We start from the raw sequence: 25,946 nt of genomic DNA, 5'->3' as shown, positions 1-25,946 counted from the left end.
CAACAACTATGGTTCCAAAACACTTTCTTATCATCTAACTTATTCCTTATAACATCCAGCTTTTAGAAAATACCCTAATTTGGGTTTACGTGTAGTAGGTAAGGCTGTGATTCTAAATCACACGATGTGACATTCATGACATTGTACTGACCCTGGCTGGTAAGAGACCTAGACCAAAGCACAGTTTCGTTCGATTGTGTCCCTGTGTATGCACACTACAATATCCATGATCCTCTAAGTTTGGTATTTCCTGGTGAGCCTGGCAGCCATATTTGATTCGATTATGCTGTTCTCGCTGCGACAACCTAGCAAACTAGTTTAGTTGTTCTAGATTAAAGGCGTTCGTTTTCAGTGGATTATATATATATCAAGGTTATCAACGACAAAGAATAACAGTACCTGAAGTAATAACTGATAATTGTGTTTAGTCAACGATGAATCCTGAATAGTAAGTGCCACTTTTTGGTGACGATGACAGCTTGGTTTTAGTGTAAGGTTGCTAGCTAGTGTAGCTCGCTAGCGTTTATGTAAAACCAACGTCAGCTGCTTTGTCTTTTTACTGACATAATGTACACACTGAGCGATAGCAGCTAGCTAATGTCATGCTAAATGTAGACCACTTGGACGTAGACACGTTAGAAGTAACGATTTCAGATGACTTTAATGCATTTTTATGTTAATACTTTGACAGATCAGTCGGAATTCGAGTACAAATGTTAGCTAGACTAGCTAGCACCAGCTAGCGAACTACTAGCAATAGACGCTCCTGTGCTAGCCTAGCATGTCCATAGCTATTGGTAAATCGACTTGCTTTGTTGATGTTTTGCTGTTAGCAGACTAGCCTAGTTTGCCAGCTGTCTGATGAAGTTGTTGACTGCTAACACACAACTGGCTAGTCTAGCTTAGCTCAACTAAGTCATGAGCCTAAATAACTTGACATTTCAGTCTATTTAACACTACTACTCTAACTTTTACATCACATACGATAAGCAAATGTAAAAGAAAGTGAGCTAGTTCTTAATCTATGTAGTTTTAATTAGCTAGACATTAAACTCCAGGGGTAGAGCTCACTTTGATCTCACTAATTTCTTACAATTGGACAGTTACCGTAGAATATAGACTACGTTAGCGAACATTATTAACTACTTTTATAACATATTGCGGTAGCCTAATATGTAATGCGCATAGAGTATAATTTATCCTGTATTTCTGTTTAAAATGATATTTGTTTTAAATCGTCATGGACACTTTGGTGGCGAAATATGTGATATATCTGCCCTGCTCTTTTAGTGACTATTTATTCAAGCTGCTTCTAATCGGCGATTCTGGCGTTGGAAAGTCATGCCTCCTTTTGCGGTTTGCCGTAAGTACTGCCTTACATGTTGTGTGTGTAACCAGCCTTCGACGTTCCACGAATAGCTGAACTCATACTTTCGCTTTCCCCTCCAGGATGACACCTACACAGAGAGCTACATTAGTACTATTGGAGTGGATTTTAAGATAAGGACCATAGAGCTGGACGGGAAGACCATCAAACTTCAAATCGTAAGCAAACAAGGGAGTAGGGCACATTGATTGAGTTGTGTTCCCTTTAAATGACACATTTGGTTGTGTTTTGTCTCATGGTGTGACTGATTTCACTTTTCTTTAGTGGGATACAGCTGGCCAGGAACGGTTCCGCACCATCACGTCTAGTTACTACAGAGGAGCACATGGCATTATTGTAGTTTATGATGTCACAGACCAGGTCAGTTGATCCTATTCTTTCTCTCACCCCCCCTCTCCCTCGCTCTCTTTCTCTGTCTATCTCACTCCCTTCATCCCTCTCTCTCCATCTGTTACGAGATCTTATAATATTTTCCAGATATGTTTAGTAATGTGCATAGGATGCATGTTTACTACTATGCATTGTGGATTTAGATGTTTAGGTGCTGAGTTGACATCTCCTGTATTTCCCCCTTCATTTGGCGTCTCCAGGAGTCCTTCAACAATGTCAAACAGTGGCTACAGGAGATAGACCGTTATGCCAGTGAGAATGTCAACAAGTTGTTAGTAGGCAACAAATGTGACCTGACGACAAAGAAGGTGGTGGACTACACGACGGCCAAGGTATTGATCAAGCAGGCCGTAGGTGGAGGGGTCAGCATGTCCTGACATTTCCCATTGGTCTATTTATCCCTTCATCATCACCTTCCGTCCTTCATTCCTCTCTCTCTCTCTGTTTTCCCTCTCTCCCCCCCTATCTCACCCTCTCTGGCGTTCTCAATGTTCTTCTTCTCCCCTGGGTCCTTCGTCAGGAGTTTGCTGACAACCTGGGGATCCCCTTCCTCGAGACCAGCGCCAAGAGTGCCACCAATGTGGAGCAGGCCTTCATGACCATGGCGGCCGAGATCAAGAAGAGGATGGGCCCCGGCGCCACCGCCGGTGGCTCGGAGAAGTCCAACGTCAAGATCCAAAGCACGCCAGTCAAGACTTCCTCTGGGGGCTGCTGCTGAAGCCTCAACAACCCTAATGCTCTTCCACTCATCCCTCCTCCCTCCACCAACCCCCCACCCCCACCCCCCTCCTACCTCCACCAACCCCCCCCCACCCCACCACCCCTAACCTATCTCAAAAGTTAGCAAGCTCCACAGGGATGGAAAGAAAGAACAGAAATAGGGTAATAGAAAGTAAGTGAGAGAGAGGAAGAGGGAGAGAGGGAAGACTGAGAGAGGGAAGACCGAGTGACCTGGGTTGTAATTGTGTGTGCAGCCGCAATACCAGAAAAAAAAGTCCCCCCACCTCCAGGTCAGCAATAGAACGGTAAGCCCATCCACAACTACATAAACGACTGGGCTTGTTTTTTGTTTTGTTTTTTTTACATACTAACCACGTACACACACATTCATACATATATACACACACATACATGGATACATATATACATACCAATAATTCTGGCAACATTGAATTCAAATTTTAAATGCGTATAAACAAATTATGAATGAGAGAAAGTTAAGTAAAACAATAATTTGCCCAACATGCTTCAGGTAGAAAAAGTCATTTTTCTAAGATGGTTATGTATTATTTCACTGTGTTCAGCAGCATGACATGGACTGTATAGCCTTCCAAGAAGAATTAGTAAGCTCTTCAATTGTTAGCACATGCTTAATTAGCATCATGTATGTCGGCCCAACAGATCACACACATAATGCATCTGGAATGCGCTCATGACGGAAGCACATTTTGCGCAATGTCATCAGTCCAAATATCTTTTTGAGGGGCGGGGGGGAACATTTAATGTCATTTGGTCCAGCGTCACAATGTTGCCCCCAATCGATGTGCCAGTGCCTTGTGTGGCAAGATACAATATGCCTTTGGCGCGCTGTGTGGTTTGCATATCCTTTATGCTTTATAGAATAGACTTACTAGCGACTTGCTCTTATTTCGTAGATGGGTTAATTTATGTGATACAGTAGTAGGAAACATTCCTGTATATATTAGCCAATGTGTTTTTCTTTGTCAGCTGACATCCATGATGCTACATTACCATGGGCTACGTTAGCGGTGTTGAATGCAGTTTGTTTTTTCCCTCGGCTAATGTTTCTCAACCAACAGCACAACAAAGATTCACTATCCAAACAACAACAAAAAAAATCAAATCTTCAAACTGTATATATTTATACATATATGTAAGAGTTAACTAATCCTGTAGAGAAGCAAGTGAAATGAATGACATGACAAGTAGCTGGAATTCATAATCTCGGCACGTGATCTGTGGCTGCGGACATGACATTTTTGTGGCACAATGTCTACTATTAAACAATGAAGGAGATCTTTGATAAACAATGGTCTCATTGGGGTTTCTTTCTATACACATACACACATTCTGAATGCCCTTTTTCACATAGCATAGTTTCTAAATGGAAAGTATTCCTACACTGCAAGGTACAATGATCTTTGCCCTAGATATAGTCCCCACTACAGCGTGCTGTTTCCATTTTTCTTTTTTTATTGAAACTTTTACAAGCCTGTTCCAACACATCTAAACTAAATGTTAATTTTTACCTACAGTAACTTTACATTAATTAGTGGCTCATACAATTATAAATAGATAACTAGTATACCAATGTTTCACTACACAAAACAAGCCAAGAGTTGTCAAACCACCTGGGAATCAGTTACTGCTGTGTGCCAATAGAGGTCACCATTAGCTCTTGTTGGCCTGCAGGCCTCAACATGTCTCTCATACTGCAGTTGCAGCACTTGAAATCTGACACTGAAGTTTACCTATTACTCAGTTATTCCGTTCCATCATCACACTTTGCAAACATCTTTCGGAAAGTACAGTGACTTTGCCATGTATCAGTCATTATTAACTTACTAATATATGAAGGTTTATGTTGAGATTACCATCAAGTGTTGCTGGTGGAAGTTATTGATACCCCCATAATCTGTACTGCATTTTAACTTTTGTGGAATTTGCATTCTAAAACCAACAAGTCTGCATGCCAGATCATCCCGCGATCGGTACACATTGTGTGCCAGTTTGATTAACATCTGGCGCACTCAACAGTGCGGTCGAGGTGGCGTGATGCCCGCTGCTCCAAATGTGCCCTGGTGTTACCCAACAGAGCCCCCTTAGACACAAGCACCCAGACTGAAGAAAAGGCACACTCTTAGCTGCTTGGTGTGCTGCTTGTGCCCTCCCCCCACTAGCCCTCCATAATTATGTCAAGCAAGCATAGTAAAAAAAAAAAAAAAAAAAAAAAAAAAGCCATGTGAAGTCAGGTCCTTGTTCACCCACAGTCCTCTCTTTAGGCACAACCCCAATTTGCTTTTAAGTGAAAACAAAACATACATTCAGTCAGTCAGTGCAGACAAAGAGCTAGATGTTTTGGTGTGAGGTTTTAAGGGAGTGAGGGGGCGGAGAGAGGAGGGGTTAGGGAGATGGTTTGGAGCGAGCGGGGAGTGTGTGGGGGGTGGGGGGCAGTAGTTGGGCCTGTTTGCCGGCTTTATTTGTTCTCGGTTGCCGGGCAATGGAAGGGGGAAAGCATCTGTGACAGCTGTAGAGGCTGTAGCCTTTCACCCAATCTACTGAAGAAGCCCTGAAGGTAGAATACTAAAAGAGAAAAGGGAGGGTGAAGAGACGGAGAAAGGAAAAAGGGGAGCTAGTGAGCCCATGTGTGAAGTTCAGTGTGAAGAGACAATACCCACTTAGCTGAAACGGCAATCTGAGCTGGGTACATGTTTAAAAAAGATAGTCAAACCCCCATTATGTCAACTGCGACTCGTTCATCCCCTACTCAGCCAAGTAGCTTGTGCACTTGGTTAAAGCGTTGCCCAACAGTTTGTAGTTTAACATCATCAGATTCTGTTGGAGGTGTCAGAGGGAAGGGGGGGGGGGGGGGGGGTGACACTGTGCCAAGTCCAACCAGTGAGAGTGCGCGCTGGCCCAGAAGGGTCCCATTTGGATGCTCGACACCCTCCCGAACAATAGCCAAGTGTGCAGCAAAGCACACAGTAAAGTCCTCTGTGGATGATTCAGTGTTGAGCAGGCTGCTCTGACAACAGCAGTCCGCGATGACTGCCTGCGTGGCTGCGTATGTTCCGGTTACAGTGGACAGCTCGGAGCATTATGCATCAAAACTGTGTTACTGTTCGACACTTTGGCCTAACGCTCAAGCACCCATGAATTTTAATCTGCATGACGAACGGCGCCTGACTAATTTGAATGACACCTGTTCTTTTAAAACTAGGCTTCCTACTTATGTTTAATTCACACCTGTTTTTTGTTGTTGTTGTTTTTTTTAGCTGATCTATATAGGTCAAGACAAGCAAACAAAAGAAACCTTACTTCTTTTGGTTCGTGATGTCACGAAGAGTGCAAAATGGTTTGACTTGAGTGTTTACTTAACCTACATTGGCATATACATTCCCCCGGAGTAGTTACTCAGCCCGTAAACAGACATAACTCACTCCTGACTGTCCCAATAGACACAGTCATTATCTTGTCCTGGCTAATGCATAGCTAAACTGACTTGTAAAGTCACATCTCTACTGTGCGTCTTAGTTTGTTTTTAACTCAAATAAGTTGTCGTCTGTTTGCGCTGCTGATCTTTAACACTGAATTAAGCTAAGTAGTGACCTCCAGGGAAAATATTTGTACTGTATTTCTAGAACAATACATGCTATCTAAATGTACTGTCAAGTCTGTTTCTATTTTAATTTGGCTGCTAAACGAAAGACTGTTCTACTTTTAACCTTCATGCCCAACTTTCTAAAGATACACACTTTTATTTTCATTCCTTGGCCTGAATTCACAGCAGTTGCTTTGGTCAAACTAAATCAACGATAGGTGGTAGGACCAGGTTAGAGAAAAAGAGAGAAAAAACACAAGGGGATTAATGGATGCTTGTCACACAGGAGCTAGGTTTAAAAAACACTGTCGCTCATTTTCTTATCCTTGCGTGGGCCCCTTAAATGTTCTCCCGGTGCAGGATGGAGAGGAGGGTGGGTGCAGGGTTTCTCAAGAGTTACACTTACATTTAGCAGACGCTCTTATCCAGAGTGACTTACCGTAAGTACAGGGACATTACCCCCGAGGCAAGTAGGGTGAAGTGCCTTGCCCAAGGACACGTCATTTGGCCAGGGAATCGAACCGGCAACCTTCTGATTAATAGCCCAATTCCCGAACCTCTCAGCCATCTGACCCGCTGAGTTAATTCCAAACCTCCGTGGCTCTTTTTTAGTTGGAGTCTACATATCTGTACCAATGGAGGGGGAATTTGGGAAGGGAGCCTGCCTCGATTTCCGTGGCAACGTGATAAATAAAAAGAGTGCTTTGTGCCAGTCGTGCGTTTCTGTGTGGTGGAACAGGCACCAGAGGTCTCTGTGGCAGGGGCTCAAGCATTTACAGTCAAACTAACTCAGGACTTGTCAAATATCAAACCAGTTCTATCTTGGGGAAATAAATTCACTCATGTTTTAGTCTGAAGTCTCCCCCCCCCCCCTCCTCCTTTTCAGACTATGCTTAATTAAAATTGCTTCCAGTTGCTTAATAGTACAACCAATCACACTCCACATCTTGGTTTTTGTCTCCCCGTTCCTCCAGTCCAGTTGGGTTCCACCAAAGTTGTTTAGATTCAATTGCTCTCGGATCGGTCGATTCAGAGGTAACCCCGAGACCTCCATTGCTCACTCAAGCCTATAAAGTTGTTTCCATGCGTAATTACAAGCCACGCGTAACAAGATGTCTATTTCCTGCAGTGGGACCTCTGATTGGGCCTGAATTATGGTCCTAAAGCCCCTCTGTTCAGTCAGGTCTGTGGGTGGATGGTGAAACATGAGAAGGTGACCATGACCACGCGAGCCCCAGCAGAACTGTCTATCTGAACCGGTGCCAAGCCCAAAAATAGGAGAGAGGCTCTGGCTGTGGCAACCCCAATGCCCTCTCTCTCGCCCCTGCCTACAAGACAGAGGATTCAGACCTGGCTGTTGCGTCTTTCCACCAGTGTCTGGCATTGTCACCTCAGCTGGTGTCCTTCACTGTGTTGAATTAGCGGGGGTAATTATCAAAGCACAGTTTGTAAGACAAGTCCAATTGCACAGTAGTTGCAAAAGCTAAACACTTCTGGCCTAGGGATTTGGTGGTACTTTCTTGTTACTCTGCACAAGCAAAACGAACAACCTTTGTCATCAAACAATTTTCCATCCAGCATGACTTAGACCTCAGGGAATTCCCAGTGGTTTCTATCATAAACGGTATTGCACGCTATATCTGATGGGTTAGGATCTTGTATCTTCTGTCATATGGGATGCCGCAAGAGCAGTGGATGATGTGTATCCTTGGTCACAGATGGAATTACCACATCTCCTACCTCTGTGAGGGGAATCAGCTGCTGGCTGGTGTTGGAAAATCCACTGCTTTTTATTCCTGCCATCTGGTGGCAATTATGTCATGCTCGGCCTAACTTGGGGGTAACCACCATACTACTGAACAGCTGCCTGAGAATGGAGTAGGATTATCACGTCATTCTTTCCAAACTGAAAAGTGTCCCCATACATTGTTTTTTTTAATACTTGTAACCAGCCCTTTTGATGCCCATTTCATTCTGTATTAGCTCCCATTGGTTCTAAGAAATGTTAAAAAAAAAAAAAAAACACTTTAAAAAAAATTGATATAATTGTCTCCTGATATTTTGCTGTTTACAAGGCAAGTATGTCACCATAGGAGGAAGAATGGACCATCTTCTATAGCCATGTTCAGTAATGATTTTAGTAAATTAGTTTAAATATTGATTTTTATGCCTGGATTTAGGTGCTACACAGGCATCTTGTAAATTACAATATGGTAATTCTTAAAGCATATAATGCTTCAAGCTGACAAAGAGAGCTTGATTTTTTAATACCAAGATGTCCAAAGTTAAATTGCTTGGATGCTTTGCATATTTGTGGTTGCACACTTGCAGTGGGTGTTGTTGGTAGGATAGCCTACTCGTAAGGAAGCCTTGGTGACAAACGATTGTGCTGAATTACAGGTTTCATATGTTTGGAAATATACGTTCTAAAGATCTTACACTGATTTGAGATTAAGCAACGAAAGATTCCAAGCAATTTTAATGTTTAAGGAAATATTTTTGTAAGTGAAGAAGAGGCGGATCTTATCGAAGTAAGCACAGTCGGTTGAGAACGTAACTTCACTTTACGTCATACTCAGTGCCTGCTGTTCTGTGAACGGTGGTGGTCGGTGACTGATCTCCTCGGCCTCCGGTAGCTCGCCATTGTGTCAAGATCCGCGACTGTCTGGAGAACACCGAGGATAATGCAAGTGTAGAGCGACAGGAAGAGTTCGATGTCCATCTTTCCTTTCCATATATTTGTTCTTGGCGTCACATTGACCCCAATGCCGGATTTGAATCCCTTGCTGGAAGTACATGTGGTAAGTTAATGATTTCACTGCTTGTGCTACTGTTCACTCGAATGAAACATAGTTCGCCATAACGAAATGTTATATATGTTCAGGCTGCCTATATTTGAAGAAGTTAACACATTAGATTTTGTTTCTCAATTAACAAAAATATTTTGTCGCATTTTATCGCTGGGCTGTTGTCTTGAGCATTCGTGTAACTGCACAAGCGCAGCTTTTGTCAGGTTTTACAGATATTGGCCATAATGACACATTATTTCACTGTTTAAACATTTTCACACATCTGTGCGCCCGCAGTTTTCTCATTTCGAAACATTTTGTTAGGCATGGCCCCCAGTTCAGAGAGCGAACGTTTGAGTACTTTGTGGCAGGTGGCGGTGAGTAGGCTATGGCGCCCCCATCACAGCCCATATCTGTGGCGTTTGGCTTTGGAGGTTGGGGGCAGCTGCTCTGACAGGTTTCGAGATGGGTCACCAGCAGTTCATGTATTGAGATGATTAAGCTTGCCTACTACAAAAATTCGAAACCGTCCGTTAAGACATGCCTACTAAGCCAGAAGTTAATAATGGATGTAGGCTACAAGTGCAGATGGGTATTTGTGTAAATTACTGTATTTGTCTACTCACAGCCTTAATCATTCCTGTTCACTGGAAGTATTTTTTTTAATGACGGGGTGACAATGGTGACACCCACGCACACCGTAGTTTCGGTTTTCATAATGGACTCATGTTGGCCTACAACAACGACATGATAACTTGTTGGGGCCATTTAAACGAGCAATAGGAGGGGCTTATCGCCAGTGCAACTTTGTTCAGTGAGAACTGAAGTCCATGTGGGTCTTAGTACAATTGCTACTTTGTGAGTATTATGTAAGGTAAGGCTGGGGGGTGTTTTTTTTCACATTTGAGACTTGTCCACAATGTGTCATAGTTGTAAGATATTGACAGACTTGTTACGTTTTGAGTATTGCAGTATGAGTAGTCTTTTTTTAATGAGCCATGGATTCTGGAAGCGAAAGTATAAGGCTGAAAGTTAGGTAACTTAAAACCCACAAAAATTAAGGTTTACGTAAGCCTTTGTATACATTCTCAAACAATTTGACACGCCTTACAGCAAAACAACTGTGGATCCTGCATTCTTAGAGGAACTATTGACTTAGTGCCTTTTCCTTAGACTTTTGTCAAACTCAATTTTAATCTTTGGAAATATGGCATATTTTAACAATGTTAGACCTGCTGCAAGAAATAGCAATGCAGACTGAAGACATCAGTAATCTGATCTTGAATTAGGAAATCATTGTTAATTACTGACATTGTCAATGGAACATTACAAAGATGGCCAAATGACAATATACAGTAACTCTTAGCTAAGGGGAAGGAAAGCCTATTAAAGCATTCACTTTTAGTGACTAAAGTCCACCTTCCTTCAACCTCATGCTGGCTGCCCCAGTTTCCAGTAATGTGTTTGTTCCTTTTTTCATTTCTTAAAGACAAGAAAGGAAGTTCACCTAAACATTTCAGCCAAATTGGCTCTGAAAGCCCCTCCTTTCTGCAATCAATCAAACTAACTCACCATCTCCCAAACACGTCCCAATAAATCAGGTCTACAAGCACCCACTTGCCTGCACGAGCAACCTGGGCAAACAAAACCTAATGCCAGTCTGCCTGGCTTCTGACTGTGGTTTCTCGCATGACCAGAGCCTAACAGTGATCCTTGTCTTCTTTAACTGGTATGGATTATCCTCTTCCAGGAACCTTGGGGCACATTTAAAACAAAAATAAAATGCTTGCTCAGCGTACATGCAGGTAGTGTGGAAAAACGACTATTAAGCGTTGATGACTAATTCTCAGACTGTGCTGCACGGCTGTGTACCGCGAGGTGCCAGAATTGCTTAGTAAATGTGCCATAAACAATTTCTTTGTCTTTGATCAAAGAGATCTACAGGCCACCTATTCGGGGTGACAAGGCCTGCACGGCAAGAGATGGGTGGGGATACGGCCTTCTCCTAGCGCTCCAACCTCCTTTTGGAGGAGAATCAAGTGACACTTCGCTGTCGTTCAGGACAGATGAAGCGTTCCGATGGAGCGCGCCAGGCGTGCTGCGTTAACGGCTGATTATTGATATGGCGGTGTGTGAGAATGCACACGTTCCGGGGGTTCGAGGGGAGTTCACACAGGGACATTTGAAAGAGGTGCGCGAGTGCCATTGGTGTAAGCTGGTTGAGGCCTTGAGCGGGGTATGGAGATGGGGTAGGGGACTCGCCATGTTGCAGTAATGGTGTTGTAACCGGACACCATTCCTTATTGTTTTGGTCAAAAGAAAGGTATGTGGCCTCCTTAGCTCTGATGCCGCTGCAGCCTTTCGCCCTATGGACAGCCAATGGCTGTCTTAACCTCAATCTGATTCCCCCCCTCTCTCTGTCTCTCTCTCTGTCTCTGTCTGTCTCTCTCTGTCTCTCTCTGTCTCTCTCTCTGTCTCTCTCTCTGTCTCTCTCTCTGTCTCTGTATCACTCTCTCTTTCACGTTCCCATCCTCACTTTCTTTGTTAGCCCAGTCCACTCTATTATCTCCATCCATCCTTCTATCTCCCCACCCATCGCCCATCCTCAGACAGTGTCAGCAGATGGCAACCTCGAAGGGCCCCACGTGTGAAAAGAATGAGTGAGCGGAGCAGTGGAGGGGGGGCGGGTGGGGGTGGGGGGGGGGTGGATGAATAATGCTTTGGGATGGGGGAGGTACGTGGAAGATATGTCCCGATTGGTATTTTTGTCAAGACGTCTACCGCACAGTGTAGCCTACACCGTGTGAACGTCACACTGCTCCTCTCGCGCGCGCGTGCGGAACTCGCCCTCACCTTCACTTTCATCCCTAAGCTGCGGCACCGGCTATAGCAGGCGGAATGGAGAAACAATTTGTTCTTTCTTGCCTCTCTACTCCAGCTCTCCCCCTCCCCCTCCTTCTCTCATCTGTCCATCCTCCCTCCCTCCTCCCTCCCTCCTCCCTCCTTCCCTCCCTCACTGGCTCTCTGGATTCCCAGCTGACCATGTTCGTCATGGTAACAGGCGAGCGTGGATCTTGCCACGGCAGCGCTTGCACTTCCTGTGTGTGTGTGTGTGTGTGTGTGGCCTAGGGGTATTTGGTGTGCCGTGCTCACAGTATTCAGAGTCCAAGATTGGTGTGTGTGAGGCTTTCAAATAGTCTCTCTTTCTCTCACACACACACATACACACACACACACACACGCACGTTCACACTGAGATATAGGTATGCAGCAGAAGAAAAATAGGCTTATGAAACAGGAGTCCCGAATCTTGTCTTTTTCTCTGGCTTTCACAATGGCAGCACATTGCCCAACCAGTCAAGAGGCAAACTCTAACAGCCTGCTCAGTTTGTGCAGTGGGATAGAATTACACATGGCTGAAACAAAGCTCTCCGGGAGAGGTGTACTCCATCTTAGGTGACAGTTTAGCTTGGCCTAGTGTACGGTCTTGTGGGTTGTGCATCAGAGTATTATCTTTTACTATCTTTACTGTGGATTTCCCTCCTTTCTTTGCCTGAGGACACTTGACACAAAATGAGAGTGATAAATCACAGACAAAACGGGTTAAGCTTTGATTGGGGATGTTAAAAGGCTCCAGGAGGCAAGACGTGTGATGTAGGGAATCTTTATGGTGGTTTTTGGAGGAAATAAGATATAATAATCCATTGAGCAATGTTTTCACCTTGCGTTAGACAGTCCACCTCTGGTGGCGCTGGTGTCTTGAATATGCCCATATTTGACCAACAACTTTGAGGCGACGTGTCGATCCGAGCGCTCCCGTCGTTTGGACGGAAGCCGAACATTTCCTGTGCTGACATGTGTCCTGTGTTCTGATTGAGTCAAGTGTGTGTGTGTGGGGGGGGGGGGGGAGGGGGAGGTCTGCCACCCACGAAGTCAGCTGACTCCACCTCACACGGGAGCCGGTCAGCTGATGTTCAAACCCACCTCTAAACCCCCCCACCCCCCAACACACCCACACACCCACACACACACAGTGTCAGCGGCTGTGTCTGCTCGACAGTCTCACTTTTTGTCACTTGTGTTTGTGGAGGAAACGGGCCCGACTTCCAGGAAACTTCGCTATGAGGAACGTTAGATGTTTGAGTTCCACTAAAGCTGTTTTTGCCGAAAAGGGCGCGTGAACAAAGGGGCTTTTCTCCTTGAGCCTCGCGTTGAACTGTCAAGATCTCTTTCCTATCAGTTGTCTCGGTAGCGTCTCACTTGTGGAAAACTCTTGAGGTTCCCGTAAATGACAACTTGAAATGTAACTTGACTTGTATGTCACGTACTGTCTTATCTAAAGGAATGTTCTGATAATAAAGTGTCAGTGTCAGTGACAATATCAATGTCAATAGTTTGTTGGTGTCTGGAAGGCAGCTGTAAATCAGACATGGTTAGGTCCTATTTGTCAAATTTTGTTGACTTCACTGTTAATTTCATAATATGCAGCCTTAATTTTTTTGTACACATTATCCTGGGATGGCATATTTCCTTCCAGATCCCAATCATAACTTTGATCCAAAAAGTCACAAAAGGGGCAAAACACAAACTTTCCAAATGAGGCGAAACGTACAGCACCGTAGTGTATGTACTGTAGATGCATTACGAGTAAACGAGTAAATGATAATTGTATCAAACTAATATATTTGACTGACGAAGCTCCTTTCTGGCCCACAGATATATGTTGGGTAACGGTGCGAAGCGCAAACTGGAAGAGGATGAGTTGGAGGACGGCCGGAACGTTCTGGCAGCGGGGGGTGGTGGACCATCTAGGGCGTCCTACACCCTCCAGCGGCAGACCATCCTCAACATTTCCCTGATGAAGCTGTACGGGCCCCGTACAGCGGCCGAACCGGGCCTCAAGCGCCGTGTCCTGATCAACAACATGATCCGCCGCATCCACGACGAGTTCAAGGAGGAGGGCGGCCTGAGGGCGCTCTTCTTCTCCGTGGCGCCCGCCACGCAGAGCGTCGCCATGGAGGAGGACGAAGGCTACCACGAAGCCCCGCACTCGCCCTTCGGCGGCGTCCTCTCCTCATCGCTGCCCGGCCTGTCGCCGCTCGACGCCTGCCTGACCCCGGCCTCGCTCCTGGAGGACGACCCGCCTCTGTTTTTCGCCTTGCCGCCGTCCTCGCCCCACCCCGGCCTCCACCCCCACTCCTCTCCCAGGCCGCCGCCCCTGCCGTCGCCCAAAGACAGCTTCGCCTCGGCCTTGGAAGAGATCGAGGAGCTGTGCCCGACCTCGTTGACGACTTCCGCTACCTCCCCCTCCCTCCCCACTCCCTCCGCTCCCTCACAGACTACCCGGGTAGCGTCCGTGGCAACAAACATGAAGGATGAGGGGAAAGCCCCGAGCCCTCGGGGTCCAAACCCGCTTATGCAGGAGGAAGGCAGCGCTGCGAAAGCCGCCGAGCCCCTTCCACCCAGCAATACAGACACATCGTCCTCCTCCGGGGCCTTCCTCACAGACTTTGCCCTGGACGACATTCTGTTCACGGACATCGACACCTCCATGTATGACTTCAACCCCGGCGGCTCAGCCCCAAACTCCAAAATGGCCCCCGTGGCGTCTACAGATGACCTTGTCAAGACCATATCTACCTTTGGCGGGGGAGGGGGGAGTTCGCCCTCCCCTCTGTCCCAAAACCAGACGTTCAAAATGGACCTCGCTGAGCTGGACCACATCATGGAAGTGCTGGTGGGGTCTTGAGTGACAGTTTGATACACCAAAACAAATGTCACCTTTCAAGGTTACTAAAAAAAGTCCCTCCCCCCTGTACAGTTTTATACTCATGTCCGTAAATTGTAAAAACAATGTCATCATCTTGAGTCTTTATTTTTTATTTTTTGACTACACTGTGCATGCAAAACAACAAGCTTGCTTTCCAGAATGGAAAAACTGATTTTGAATGTATGGAACGCATTTCTTATTACTGTCTGAGTGCCTTAGAGTGTCAGAGTCCCACCATTCTGCTTTCAGTTTCTCAGCGACTTTTGTTTCCATAATGCATACAAGCACAGCTCACTCTGGGAATGCAGTATTTCTTATCGAGCAGTTGCATCCAAAATTCTAAGGCTAAGGAGGGTGTTTTTGCATATGCAGTATGCATTATAACCTTGTAGCGCTTCAGTTAAACCAAGCCAGTTTTAACGCACTTAATGCACTGCAAGCATGTGCTTAAGGTCGCTTGATGTTTGAATTGGTTAATACATTTTGCAATATGGCTTAAATACTTCAATGTTGTCATTTCAACAGGCTAAAGAAATTTGTCATGACTTAGAAAATATTTGATGACTATTTAGTCAGAAATAGATGTTATTAGTTGATACGATGCAAGATGTTTGACTGAATTGTCTTATCTTGATTGTTGAAGTGTTACTTTAACACTGAATGCTGTCGTCTACATTTTATCCATCGATTATTTTAAAAGTTCAGTTATTTAATCAAACTTTTGACACGGTTGTTGTCAGTCTATGCCTTATGTTTTTAATTATTTGGAATTTGATCAAAATAGGATTTCTACACTAGTCTCATTTTTTACAGTTCAGAATTGCCGCCAAGAAATTACAAATGGTTCATTAATTTTATTTGAAGTATTACGAAGTTATTTATTACCTTGCATTTACAGTGTACATATATTTATTCTAACATGACACTAACATTTTTGGGTTGTACAGAACATGGAACGTATTCAGCTAGAAATATAGACAAGTGTATAGTGTGTGTAATGACATGCTGTGGAACATTTTCTTATGTGGGAGAGAAATCAGGAATTCTTGGGCTTTACCGCTGACTTTGAATCTGTGCCTTGTTCTATGCAACATATATTCATTTGTCAAAAAAATTATGTACAATGTGCATACTACCTTGATGCAATTACACTTTTGTAGTTTTATTTTCTACAATAAATTGAAAAAAAAGGAAAGTGTGTTGTAGTATTACTCCTGTGGAGGTGCAAATGGAACCATTCTCCCGATCCTTTGATTTTGCCAATATCTCAAGTTCACTGTACTACGTTACTAAAACATGTATTTCATAGCACAGTGATAGTATTATTTGTAGTATGGTGTAGGGGTGTACGGTATAACTTTACCACACCATTGAATTTCCCCATGTTGAGTTCCCAGAGGAAATTGTTGCCAACTCCACCTGTGTGTTATGTAGATGTTTTTGTGAAAGTGTCCCAGACACTTTGAAAAGGGTCATTGAATGCAAAACCGAGTTTACCTTGTCATAGTTGAATAACGACAGTTTGGTAGGTAAAAGACATACAGTGAACCTCAAAGTCCATTGAGACCTGTTTCCTATGCAAATCTCACAATTTGAAACTGCAGCTGTAAAATGGGCGGTTTCCAAAAAAAACACAAGTTGACGTAAACTAACCAGTGTGCAGGTTATCTAAATATTCATGAGCATACCACAAAAGGGAGAACCTAGTTTCATTTTAGGGCTATTTCACAGGGTTGCATTAGGGCACATAAAACAGCACCCAGGCCATTTTCAGCCCAACCAATGTTACATATCTTACTAGGAGATCTTAAGGAACAGTGTGAAATACCCTATAAAATCATTATATGACCCTTTTAAAGATGTAAGAAGGGAGAAACAAGAAATGAATAGCTGCTATATATATACATAGTCTAATGCAATGACAACAATGCCGTATTTCTCTTAAATTATTTTAATTTCTTGTGTACACTAAAAGTAAATTTACACACTTAGTCTGAAAAGAACCCGGGCATGCATGTTAACCTTTTTACAGGCTCATCACGTGATTCATTTTTTCCATAGGAATTTTCCCATACATTTTACAGTCCATAGTTTTACTGTACACAGTCTAAAGCCACAGTGAACTATGATTACATCCATTTCATCTTTACAATGTGCAAAATCCTCCTGGGAACAGGTTGAGTGGTACAACATAACAAATAGCAAAAGAAATAAAGAAAAGGGAATAGACAATGACAGCGAAACCACAAAAAGCACTTCATAACTATAACTGTAACTGAACACATGGAAGCAGAAATTGGTCCCATAATTCCCTTATGATGTACATCTACCTCCAATCAGCTACTGATGTCAGAATTCGTTCAGTGTTTTTTGTCAGTGGTTAAAACCATAAACATCCCTCTTTTCACCTCCCCAAAGAAAAAATTGAAAAGGAAAGAGGGAAACAAAAATTGATTATAAAAAAATATATATACTAACACAAAATACAGCCAACTGACAATGTCATAGTTGTCGACTGACTGGTAATGGGAGGCTACAATTGAATCACAAGTAACCAACGGGTGTACTGGAACAACAGCGCATTTTAGCCTTAGGGTTAAGAAATATGGGTTAAAAATCTAGGCCCTATGTAAAATGACTAAAGAAAAACTAAGGCTATTAACAATGGGTAAAACATTCAGCTGGATTTTGCAGGCAGTGTGGTTTCAAGTCATTATATATCTATGTATTTATATATTTATATTTGTATAAGTATATAAGTTGTATATATTCCATTTTAATTTATTTGACCTTTGCTTGAAGAACTTAAACCAGTGTTTCATTTTCCACACAAAGACAAACATGTATACACTCCCAGCACAAAAGAATAACAAAAAATCTCTAATAGTCCCTGATTATATACACATTGATTCTCCTATTATAAATGATACACCTTTTCTAGGACCTTGATCTATAAATTAACAAACAAACTAACATCTCTGTAAATAATATTTTCACTCCTACTATTAATGCAGCTTGCTCACAGGCTTGGCCTGTTCCAGGTCTGACAAAGCCATTTCCAATATTGATGGACAAGGTGATAAAAAAAAAAATTATGATTAAAAATCGACTGAAATAAAAAAAGTTGAGAAAAAGGAACGACGGGTAAACGACGATGGCCACCGTAAAGTCAAAGAGCAAACGACAGGAAGCGACAAGGTGGTGATGGAGGAGGAGGAGGAGGAGGAGGGCTTTTGGGGGAGTTTTGAGGGGGGAGGGGGGGTCAGTCCGACATGGGTTCTGAGCAGCCCAGGGGTGTAAGCGTGGTGGGAAACATCAGGACCTTGGCCTGCATGAAGGACAGGTCAGGCAGACACGCAATCACCTTCGCCGCCTCCTCACTCAAGTTCTCCTCTTTCCGGGGTTTTCTGTTGAGAAAAGAAAACAAGATTGTTGACCTGTGCTTCTAAACCATTTCCTTTTGATGCAAGCGATGATGTTATGGCCATGTTAAATAGATAAGTTATCTGGGCTTACAGGCTGAGAGAGTGTAGGCTGGACTTTGGCCCTCCAGCTCAATGTAAATGTAATAGTAGTTAAAGTTAGGGTGTGCAAAATTGTGGATTTTGAAAAAAGGCTCCATCTAGTGTTTCAACATCTCAGTGTAAAGATAGGGCATTTGTTTTGGCCATACAAAAACTATCCCTGACCCCTTTTCCTTTGGTCGATAAAAAACCCCCACACCTAAGCTATCACTGCATATCCCATATGCAAAGTCTGAGACACTCGGACAGCAAATTTGAGGGATTAGACAACCAATCAAATCAATTCCATTTCAGACCACATTTCAGACCATTGATTGGTCTGTTCATGTCTCTCTTTGTCTACCGTGACATGCTATTCTAACGGTCACCCACCTTGTTGAGGTGCTGGTTTTATCCATGGTGGACATAAGGCGGGCAAAGGCATCTGCCACTCGGCTTCCAGAGCCACTGGGATCCATTTTGGCTGTGGTCAACTCATACAGCTCCGGGTCAACTCCTTTTCAAGCAAACACACACATGCACACAGACACGCACTAAATGGAATTGAAAAACATTTGAGCAGATCAAATAACTTGCTAAAAGCGACTTTGTTTAAAAAGTTCCTCGCTCGGGATTAAATGAGTTGGCTACTGAAAGCCTCATGATCATGCCACCCCGTCATCCATGCATTGTCTTATTCCATCTGTTAGACCAACCGATAAAAACAGAATGGGCTTGATTTGGAGAAGAAAAAAAAAGCAGGCAAAAGAAGAGTCAGTCAATTGGAAAAAAACATTCATCATTAACAAGAGGAAACAGTAGAGAAAAGGAAAGGAAGGGACTTCTGACCCAGCTCAAATACAACTTGCAAATACTTAACAAATATTTTCGGTGCTCGGTTTACCCAAATCGGAACTGTCCAGAAAAATCTCTATGCGTGTGACAGACCCTCACGCACCTCAAATACTTTCAGGTATTTACACGTTATGTCATCCATGTATTTCACCCCGGCTGCCAGGGAAGAGAATCCTGTGCTGCTGACCTGGGATGGAGGTGGAGCCGCTAGAGCCAGAGTCCTCCACGGGCCCAAAGAAATCGAGGTTGAGCAGAGAGGAGCCTCCGCTCGCTTGACATTCAACATGGCGGGCCGAGGCGGGAGAGGGTTAACAAACGGAGAAGAGTCAGAGAAGAGACGCACATGAAGACATGCTGCTTGTTATTAGTCGAAGAGGGAGTTTAAGTGGCGTGAAATGGAGCCTTGTTAATTACAAAAGTGAGTTCTGGAAGATTTTTTTTTTGGGGGGGGGGGGGATTGGTGATTCGCCGTGGATGGTAAAAATAACGAATGGTGATTTGTATTGCATAGTATGTCATTAAGAGGTTTTCAATATTTGACAAGTTCAAGTGAGAGAAAGGTAGAGGGAGTGAGATTCGGTTTGGGGAAACAGCTGCTTTCACTGCAGTCATAAGGAAATGGTTTGATGAACAGTGGAGATGTCAAATTCAGAGATGGATATAAACATCAATCAACTCAAAGGACTAATGCCAAAAATCACATTATATTACTAATTAAAACGTAGGCAATACTCCATCAAAAGTCACCCTTGTTTTAAACACAATCACTTCTCATTTTTAATCGGTCTCTTTGATTAGTCTCTTTATAACAACTTCATCAAGCAATCCACTTGACATTTATTATCTTTACCTTGAGTTACAGGGACTAACGAGCATAGGGAGTGACGACAAAATGGAGACTAGTAAATGACTGTGCTATGAATATAAAGAAAAAGCCAGCACAGAAAGAAAATAAAGGAGTGGTGGAGAGAATAGACTGGTTGGACTCCTGTCAGGAGCCTGGGGGGAAACCTTCAAGGCATTGGGTTGTGGAGGTGGTTTGAGGGGAGGGACCTACCATCCAGGGGGTTAGTAAGGCCACTGCTGCTCCAGTCAAACTGGACGGGCGGGAGTGTTTCCTGCTGACAAGAGGGGAATGGGCGTTGGCCGTGAGGAAGGTGGCAAGCGCTTGGTTATGGAACACAGCTAATCATCGACTTATATATGTGCAGGGTATTGCACAAATCTGATTTCCACTGTAAATCCACTTCAAGATGTAGCTAAGCTTCACATAGAATGTGCTGTCAAAACTATTGCAAACGGGCTACTCTGTGAAAAGGACATACTGTACAGTATGTTAAATATACAGTATTTACACACGGTAACTTCCTTCACTTAATCGTCATTCATATGTAATCATGGATCAACAATTCTAGCATGCATGAGTCGGGCAGGTGAACTCAAATGTCTTGCTCAGCTGCGGGCCCTTGGATTGTTTGGGCTACCTGCGCTGTGTCCGGGGGACAGGTGCTTATCTCAGGGGCCGCTGGAGGCGCTTGTGCTATGGACGCAATCATCTCAGCGGCCGAAATGGGTTTCACAGGTTCTTTGGTGGGTTCCAGCATGCCCTATGGTTTATAGAGAAAGACGGGGTTTCAATATCAGGGTATTAAAAAGGGGATTGTCATTTTATTCATGCCGAAATGTTAGCAGACACAAATCAGGCCATGCACCACTGGTGTTAACACAGTAGGTATGAGGCCGGCTGAAGAAAAGTCATGTAATTAAATGACGGTTCCTTTCGCAAGATATACATGTAAATGAGCATTATATAACATATGGTTAGTGGATATGTGTCCTTCTGCAAAAGTGGGAAAACAAACAATTCATAGTCAGGCTTAACATACCGTTATTGGCTGGGTTTCCCAGATTCGTAAAGAAGCTCTTAACGCTAAGAGCTTCTTAAGAACGTTCATAAGAAGCTCTTAGCGTTAAGAGCTTCTTAACGAATCGGGGAAACCCGGCCATTGTCAGTGACTAAAGTTGACGTTTTGAGATCAATAACTGATAAATGAACCCCTTGGTTTTGTCTTTCAGTTCCGAGCAGAGAGTCTAGACACAGGGTCAACTCACCAGGCTGGCAGCATACATGGGGACGATCACTGGCTGCTTCTTCTGACCTGTGAACAGCTGTGGAGGAAACAAAAGAGAAAAGTTACAGTACACATTACTAATAATGATCAAGAACCTGCCACTAACCATAACCTTAGCGACTCTTTGATTGTATCCCAACAGAGTTGGTGTTTAAAAATCAACAGGGCCTTAAAAAAAGCCCACGGTTGCAAGGATTTATTTGGACAAACGGGAAATTAAAACATTGCTCTGCTCGTGTAACTGATAAGCTACAACTGACACAGATGACTGATATTAAGGTGTCCTTTCAGAATAGTTTTGGGCTGCACGCCAATGCTGAGACATTCATAAATTAAACAAGGTCACAGGAAGGGCGGAGAGAGTGAATCGGATGACTGCCAGCACAACTCACAATGTTCCTGGTGTCGATGCCCAGAGAACAGAGCAGGGTTTTGTTGCTGTGGGAGCCCCCCCACTGGTGCCTCAGACCAAAGGAATTGTGGATGTCCTGCAGCTGCCTCCACACGTCCCACAATCTCCTGCAGACGCGGAAATCAGATTCGTCAGGATTCCAAAGCGATGGAGGACTAGTCAATACCGCCAACGTGATGACCCCCCAACTACAACTACGTCATACCCCTTGCACCACAGAGTCACAAACAACTTCCGACACGACCCGGAAATCGCACGACGCTGTGCTTTGGACAGAGAGGATATCAAATGTTACCGGGGCTACCACGGGAAAGATCTCGCTCACCTGTTGTTATCTGTGGCGCTGCCCTTCCCATCTTCCTCCTGCTGTAACCTCTCGGGAGGCTCCAGACGGGTCTTCAGGGACAGCACCTCCTCCCCCACCAGAGGGACAGGTGTCTCTGGGAAGGTGGCCTGAAAGAGCTTCTCCAGGCGGCAGGACAACGATGCCTAAGAATGGAACAGGCACACAGCATTTGGTCCTTTCGGAGACTTTGACACATTCGTCCTCTCCCATAGCCCACGATATGAGCGCATTTCCACAATGATTAGCGAGGATGGAGGCTCACGCAACGGGCAGAAGCTGCCACTGCTTTTAGTTAAGTGACCAAACATGTATTTCAATGATAAAGAGAAATGGTTTAATCTACTTGAGGGTCTGGAATACCCTGCCAGTTTACATTCCTGAGGGAGGGAAGGGGGGGGAGGAGGAGGGCAGGTGTTGGCCCTGTGCTTCGGTTATAAACGTCATCAAGTGTGTCAGACATGCCTTTCGAGCGCCCAGGAGCAAGGATGGTTGAGTAAAGCGACATGAAACCTCAGCTTCACTGGAAAGGAAGACAGTCCTCCCCAGCGTTGCTCAAAAGCATTCCAGCTACGCAAGCCAAAAAAAACTCACCGACAGACTCTCCCTCCTACTGGTGTCATCCCTGACGGATGGAAAAGATGTCCCAGCGCCGCTCTCTTGCCACTCGTCTTCCCTCTTCTCCGACGGCGCGGCGCTCTGTTCCCCCCCAAACGCCGCCCAGGAGTCTCCCTCCCCTTGACCTTGTTCTGGCTCGTGAAAGGCGTTCCAGCCGGCGTTGGTGTCCCCGGCGACGGCGGCCGAGCTAAAATCGGCAAAACTGTCGCTGCCGGGGAAATCGGGGAACTCCTCCCTGTCCTCCGTGTCCTTGTCGACGGGAGGGTTTTGGGGGCTATCGAAATCGCCAAAGTCCTCATCGTCCCCCAGTTCCTGCGCGGGTACAGCGTTCGAGCCGGCCGAAACACGGTCTTCCTGCATCTCGGGCTGTTCGAAATCGGCGAAACCCCGTCCGCCGAACGAGCCCACGTCCCCAAAGTCTCCAAAGTCTTCGTCGTCCTCGGCCAGTTGACTGTGGCCGACGGGGGTGGCCATCTCCTCCTGCAGGGGTGGTGACGGTACCGAACCCGTAGTGCTCATGTCCCCATACTCCTCTAGGGCTTCGGTCGACAGCGGACGTCCGAACGACGTCTCCGTCTCCGTCTCCGTCTCCGTCTCGTTTCCGGAACCCTTCTCGTCCGCTTGCTCTCCTTCCCCGTCTCCGCCAGCGTCTGGCGAAACTCCGTTCTCCTCGATGAGTGCCTCGTCTGACCCTTCGGAACCCGTGCCATTCTGGGCCACGGGTTCCCTAGTGCAAAGTGCGTCCGAGCTTGAGGGCTCCGGCGCAAAGGCTGCGTCCCTATCTTCAGTGTTGCCGTCCGTGTGAAAAACCCTGTCCCCATTGCTCAGTCTGTCAGGGGCCGCGGCAGGATGACAAATGGAATCGGGCCCCGGAGTGTCTGCGTTGGTTCCGTGGCAGTCCCTGACGATGTCCTCTGAGCCGCTCTCCTGCCCCGTGTTTGAATTCCGTCGGTAGGCCCCTTCTGCACGACAATCGCCCCCCTCTGTGCAATCCGTGTTTTCACTCGGGTTGGTCGACTGGCTGAGGTGTCCTTGAATGTCTGCATTCGAAAAAGCGGCGAAATCCGCAAAATCGTCTTCTTCCGGGCTAGGAGGGCACTCGTCTGGACTCTCTGTGGCGGTTCCTTTCGGGTGAGGGTGGACAGCATGCTGCGAGGAGAAGGGGATTTCCTGCACTTCGAAAGAGGCAAAGCCATTTGTTAGGACTTCCACGACACCGCCATTGCAATCCGAAGGTTCGTTGTCAGTTAGGGTATTCCTGTCAAGGTCCAGAGAATTCAAGTGATGGTTGGGTGGCGAGTGGTCAGCAAGCCTTTTCAGGTCCTCAGTGTTGACAGTTCGGTCAGAAGGACTGCCATCCCCTCCCGGCACAACCCCATTGGTCTTTGAGAGGTCTTCTGCAGGACCCCGACTTACAGAACCACAGCTCAGGTTAGAGTTTGCAACCACACCTCTGTTGTTGAGGAGCTCGGGCGGCGAGGTGGCGGTCAAGGCTTGGTTCTGGTTGAAGGTAGCTGGGGTGTCAAACTCTGTGAAGCTGACACTGTTGGGGACACCGGAAAACCCACCAAAGTCACCAAACTCATCGTCCTCTTCTTCGGCACCGTCCTCCATAGGGGGTGGAGAAGATGAGTACATACGTATCACATCTGGCTCCATGGTCCTGAAGCAATCACACACGTCCTTGAGGTTACAAGTACCGCTGTGAAGACAGGGAGATGCACTTGTGTTAGTGTTCATATGATGGAGAACAGCGAGAAGCAAAAACTTCTTAAATTCCCTTACAGGATTTGGAAAATGCAATAAAAATAAAAATACACAATTGGACAGGTTAATCCTTGGAATACAATAAGGATACTGATACTAAATGCTATACCAATGACTAATCCATTGCAATCTGAGAGGTTTTTGGAAGGGCAGAGGTCTCTTGATGGCACTCTTGGGCCTTACCTATTGCCCTTGTCTATAATTGTGTTGCTAACGGCTTAACTCAAATTAAATTACTGAGGCTCTCTGGACTTAAAGTGGACATATTGTTTTCAAATGAACAGTAATCAAGTGCTAAGAGGGAAGTAGAAAACTTAGCTAGACCTAACAGAAAGTGATCCACTCTAACTGGGTTAAAGCAGAGAAAACAAGGTTTAGTGTTTTCTGAATAAAATCACATGCATCCGTTACTACGGGATGACTGAATTGACCCCAAATAGGAATAATATAGTGTACATTCTCTGTGCCTTTTCATGCAAATTACAATGTTCCACTTTTGATCCTAAATACTATGGAGCTTGATTTTATTTTGTAAGTGCAACATTACCAACTAGGCTACGTTAAAACTTTTGGTGAAGAAAAACAAATCAACGTTACCGATACCGCGATTAAGCATGATGGACCATATGTTTTCCTGACATACATTCAAATCCTTAACAAGTGCTAGTAAAAAACAAGAAAGAAATGAAACACTTATCCATCAGCTTTTGTGCCACCACTTGGTATGTTAACTAACTTAGCTATAACTAGTCAAGACTTCAAATTAAGGCTAATGGTCACGGTCTCCTGTCAGTTTGTTGTGATGTTTGACAGTTTCAGTTCAGACAGTAGCTAGCTAGAGCTAAATAGCTTGCTAGCTTGGGGAAGCTACTACCTAGCATTATGTGGTGTGCATTCGCACTTATTACCTTCATCTAACTAGGCATTTAAAATGTAGATTTAGCTACCTAAATAATCATATATTATTATAACATTATCTCACTATTATTATGCTCACCATAAATGAAACCAGGTACTACAGCACCATTAGAGCTAGCTAGCTGGCAAGCTAGACTGAACTGGCTAGCTTGCTTTCCAGCTAGGCCACGGAAAACACCTTAAAGATCCAACACCAGCCCAGACAGGATTGGGCGAGGACAGCTAGTCTAGCTAGGCTAGCTGAAACCTACTAGCTACAGCTATTATTACTGCTACTGCTAGCAAAAACACAACACAGGTCATCATTGCCCGCTCACCACACAGTTGGCTTTAGCGAGAGAGGTTGTCAGTCTATGGTTACAAATGTCAATATCATTAATTAAGCCTGCAACAAATTATGTCGCTATGTTTCTTAGAAAGGATTATACACTTTCTTAGCTATCCAATGCTAGTGCTAGCATCATTACCAAGTTTGCAGCCCAGTAACGTTAGCTAGTAGCTAGCTTTCAGGTGTATCCGGGTTTGTTACTGCACACAAACACACAATTAATCATACCTTATTATCTTGACGCTTCATTTTCATGGTTCACATGAAGTAGACACTTGCTATAGAATGTAGATCATAGCCAGCGAAACATTACGTTGGGAAACGGTTTGCATTAAAGACAAAACTATTGTTGAGTCAGCCGGTTATGATGATCCTACTTTGCTTTCTCTCGT

At 44.7% G+C, this 25,946-nt stretch overlaps 3 protein-coding genes across 8 annotated transcripts; 2 read left to right on the top strand and 1 right to left on the bottom strand.

The window, feature by feature from the left end:
* Nucleotides 1-266: 266 nt before the first annotated feature.
* On the top strand, nucleotides 267-3,828 carry LOC146237945 (ras-related protein ORAB-1-like). Of its 2 annotated transcripts, XM_084684830.1 has the most exons (6): nucleotides 267-448; nucleotides 1,291-1,363; nucleotides 1,450-1,545; nucleotides 1,652-1,747; nucleotides 1,978-2,109; nucleotides 2,298-3,828. In XM_084684830.1, the coding sequence occupies exons 1-6, from the start codon at nucleotides 435-437 to the stop codon at nucleotides 2,493-2,495; spliced, it is 609 nt and encodes a 202-aa protein (XP_084540956.1). In that variant the 5' UTR covers nucleotides 267-434; the 3' UTR covers nucleotides 2,496-3,828. The 2 variants fall into 2 exon arrangements, with proteins under 2 accessions (XP_084540956.1, XP_084540955.1); XM_084684829.1 differs by lacking the exon at nucleotides 267-448 and having other exon boundaries at nucleotides 846-1,363.
* On the top strand, nucleotides 2,726-15,873 carry LOC146237944 (SERTA domain-containing protein 2-like). 2 transcript variants are annotated; one of them, XM_084684828.1, is made up of 2 exons: nucleotides 2,726-2,802; nucleotides 13,625-15,873. In XM_084684828.1, the coding sequence occupies exon 2, from the start codon at nucleotides 13,629-13,631 to the stop codon at nucleotides 14,655-14,657; it is 1,029 nt and encodes a 342-aa protein (XP_084540954.1). In that variant the 5' UTR covers nucleotides 2,726-2,802; nucleotides 13,625-13,628; the 3' UTR covers nucleotides 14,658-15,873. The 2 variants fall into 2 exon arrangements, with proteins under 2 accessions (XP_084540954.1, XP_084540953.1); XM_084684827.1 differs by lacking the exon at nucleotides 2,726-2,802 and adding an exon at nucleotides 8,514-8,920.
* A 740-nt stretch (nucleotides 15,874-16,613) lies between these two features.
* On the bottom strand, nucleotides 16,614-25,942 carry aftpha (aftiphilin a). Of its 4 annotated transcripts, none has more exons than XM_084684822.1 (10): nucleotides 25,783-25,942; nucleotides 22,518-24,243; nucleotides 21,906-22,069; nucleotides 21,561-21,687; nucleotides 21,149-21,205; nucleotides 20,521-20,643; nucleotides 20,094-20,157; nucleotides 19,224-19,307; nucleotides 18,575-18,698; nucleotides 16,614-18,085 (listed from the first exon to the last, which is right to left on the bottom strand). In XM_084684822.1, exons 2-10 carry the CDS (start codon nucleotides 24,198-24,200, stop codon nucleotides 17,941-17,943), a joined length of 2,571 nt encoding a protein of 856 aa, XP_084540948.1. In that variant the 5' UTR covers nucleotides 24,201-24,243; nucleotides 25,783-25,942; the 3' UTR covers nucleotides 16,614-17,940. The 4 variants fall into 4 exon arrangements, with proteins under 4 accessions (XP_084540948.1, XP_084540949.1, XP_084540950.1 ...); XM_084684823.1 differs by having other exon boundaries at nucleotides 20,094-20,154; XM_084684824.1 differs by lacking the exon at nucleotides 19,224-19,307.
* Between the last annotated feature and the right edge of the window lie 4 nt (nucleotides 25,943-25,946).

Source organism: Hypomesus nipponensis, chromosome 21, assembly GCF_054491055.1.
Source record: "Hypomesus nipponensis isolate SF chromosome 21, ASM5449105v1, whole genome shotgun sequence".
Lineage (NCBI taxonomy): Eukaryota > Metazoa > Chordata > Actinopteri > Osmeriformes > Osmeridae > Hypomesus > Hypomesus nipponensis.
This window is presented reverse-complemented; position numbering and strand designations above follow the sequence as displayed.